This window comes from Hevea brasiliensis, chromosome 17 (genome assembly GCF_030052815.1).
Source record: "Hevea brasiliensis isolate MT/VB/25A 57/8 chromosome 17, ASM3005281v1, whole genome shotgun sequence".
NCBI lineage: Eukaryota > Viridiplantae > Streptophyta > Magnoliopsida > Malpighiales > Euphorbiaceae > Hevea > Hevea brasiliensis.
This window is the reverse complement of record NC_079509.1, coordinates 19635321-19637872: the sequence shown is the minus strand read 5'-3', so window position 1 is coordinate 19637872 and position 2552 is coordinate 19635321. Positions and strand designations below refer to the sequence as shown.

The following is a 2552-nucleotide window of genomic DNA, read 5'->3' as shown; positions in this document are numbered from 1 at the left end:
TAAACATTAAAAAGTAAAGAATGTCTTTATTAACAAAAATATTTATTTACATGAATAAGGTGAATAAACCTCCAACCAATAATATATATTTCAAAGAAATAATCATCAATAATAAAAAAAAAACCTCATAAAATGGAATACATAGAAGAATTTTTCTTGTCTAAACTCCTTTTAACATGAATTTAAGACACAAAATATATAATAGGACTCAATAGATCTCATATATTTGTGTCTTGGATAAACTGAATATAGATAAGAATTTCCCATAGAGTGACAATCACGTACCAATGAAAATGGTCTAACACAAAAACATATCAATCACATAGGGAGCGAAATGAATGCCATATATAGCTAGCCAGTTTGCGCATATAACTATCTCTAAAAAACAGCCATGGCAATGGAGACTAGGGTAATGAAGAATCCAGCAATAACCCGAGATGAAAATGAGCTAGCTGGAGGAGGAGATGTGGCAGGGCCTTCTGTAACAGGACTGCCTGTGCTGCTGCTTGATGGAGGACCAGCGATGCTAGAAGAAGGTGCAGTACCATGATCAGTAGTACCGCTGCTGGAGACCACCCTAATGGCTAACTGCTGACCCAAGATGCAGTGGCGTGGATAGGTGGAAGTGAAGAAATAATCACCAGTAGAATTGATTAAGATCTTTCCAGGACTTGTAGACCAAACTTGGATGGTGCTACTAGTGTTGCAGGTCTCATAGGCTTCCTTGGTCACCAGGGCAACATCTTGTAGTCCTTCCACGAAGTTGAAAACTGCAACAATTCATTGAAATTGAAATATATCAACGAAATGGGCAAACCAGAAAATACTTCTCATTCTTATCAATATCACTGACGACTTAAATTACCTAGTATGTCTTCAACCATGAAAGTTTTGTTATAGGCCCAAGTCATGTAAGCGAATTCACCACCAGGAGGGACAAGCCAACCCAAGCCATCGCCGACGGTGTAGGTCACCGGTGCTCTAGGAGAGACTGGCGCGGGTGCTGCTGGTGGAAGATAAGGATGAGGAGCAGGATTGGGTCCAGAAGCGGTTACATAGATGGCTAACCTTTGGCCTAATCGGCAGTGTGCGTACATTGTACAGATAAAGAAGTATTCACCAGTGGCATCTAGGGTGAAATTTGCAGGACCAGTTGTTTTCAGGAAAATAGGATTTGTTGAATTGCAGGTTAGATATGCTTCCTTTGTGACCCTGGCTACATCTTGTTCTCCACTTGTGAAGTTGAACACTAAAAAGACAGTGAAAAAGAATTAGACACAAGAAGAAAAATAAACTGTTTTTTTCTGCAGAATTCTTTCAAAAGGGTATGCAGAGTTTTTAGTATACATACAGAGAACATCACCAACAGTGAACTTATTAATGGCTGCCCAAGTACCATAAGCGAGGTCACCACCTGGAGGCACTAGCCAGCCCAAGCCATCCCCAACAACAATCGTCTCTGCTGCAGTAGTGTGTACAAGTGAGGCAACTGCAATGGCTAAAATGGCTAAACAGATGATTACTATTCTGTCCATGTTCGATCAAAACTGCCTTCTGTCTTCAACTTCATGGATTTTGAGACTTGAGAGCTGAATTGTGAGTTTAACTTGTGACCATTTTATAAAGGCTGAGAAAGTCGGATGAAATAGTAATTCTTGCTAAACTTAGATTATTTGTCCCTTTGCCATGGACTTGTCATTTCTTGGAATGATTCTGTACATGCTTGTCTTGAATTGATTGGGTAGAGGAATGAATGAGATATCTAGAAGCCATGAAATCAAATTGGTTTGTTGGGGAGGCTAAATTAACCATAAACAAATGTGGGTGATAATGATAGAAATGAAGAATATTTTTTTGTTTCATTGGTTACTTAATTTCTTGTGTAATTTTATTGTCATTTACAGGGACTAAAATCAAAGCACAAGTGCACATTTGTCAATGGTGTTGTATTCCTGCGTTTTGACAATTTCTGCACTTCGAAAATGATTGATTTTATTGCTTTTTATTATTGTTATTATTTAGTCAACAATGGAAGCCTAATTTTCTAATTAGTTTAGTTCATAATTCTAATATATTAATATTAATCATGACCAGTTCTACTGAGTTATAATTATACTTACAAATGACAGTTGAAAGGCAACAGTTTAGTCTTTAGAACCTTCTTTTTATTCAATTAGTTTTCCCTCTAGAAACAATAAAATCGGACAATAAATTATAATTTTATTTTATGTTAATTTTCGTATTGAATCTTATCATATTTATTTATTTATTTATAATATTTTCTTTTTGTCTCATATTAGGCTTTAGTCCAATTAAAATCTGATAAGTGAATTGGAACCTTAAATAAAATTGTAATATTTAAATTAAAATTTATTTTATTTTCTAATACAAATAAAAATATATTATTTGGAGAATGAATTTTCTTGCCTTTCATTGTGCAGTCTCATTTTTGGTTTAGGACATGCTTAGAACTAAAATCAAATGGAAATTTTGATATGATTTTAGTTTGGTTTTCATTATTTAGTTTCAGTATGGTTCTCAATTTTTTGATA

The 2552-nt window shown here is 35.0% G+C and overlaps 1 protein-coding gene across 1 annotated transcript; it reads right to left on the bottom strand.

The window, feature by feature from the left end:
• On the bottom strand, positions 1-1704 carry LOC110641093 (blue copper protein). Its single transcript, XM_021792688.2, has 3 exons — positions 1352-1704; positions 866-1249; positions 1-770 (listed from the first exon to the last, which is right to left on the bottom strand). Exons 1-3 carry the CDS (start codon positions 1533-1535, stop codon positions 379-381), a joined length of 960 nt encoding a protein of 319 aa, XP_021648380.2. The 5' UTR covers positions 1536-1704; the 3' UTR covers positions 1-378.
• Positions 1705-2552: the final 848 nt, after the last annotated feature.

What these genes read in the sequence shown, in the direction of transcription:
- LOC110641093 (XM_021792688.2), bottom strand. Translation starts at nt 1,535, where the DNA reads ATGGACAGAATAGTAATCATCTGTTTAGCCATTTTAGCCATTGCAGTT. An exon ending in CACTGTTGGTGATGTTCTCT is followed by an intron (nt 1,250 to 1,351) that starts GTATGTATACTA and finishes CTGTCTTTTTAG; the next exon opens with TGTTCAACTTCACAAGTGGA. An exon ending in CATGGTTGAAGACATACTAG is followed by an intron (nt 771 to 865) that starts GTAATTTAAGTC and finishes GAATTGTTGCAG; the next exon opens with TTTTCAACTTCGTGGAAGGA.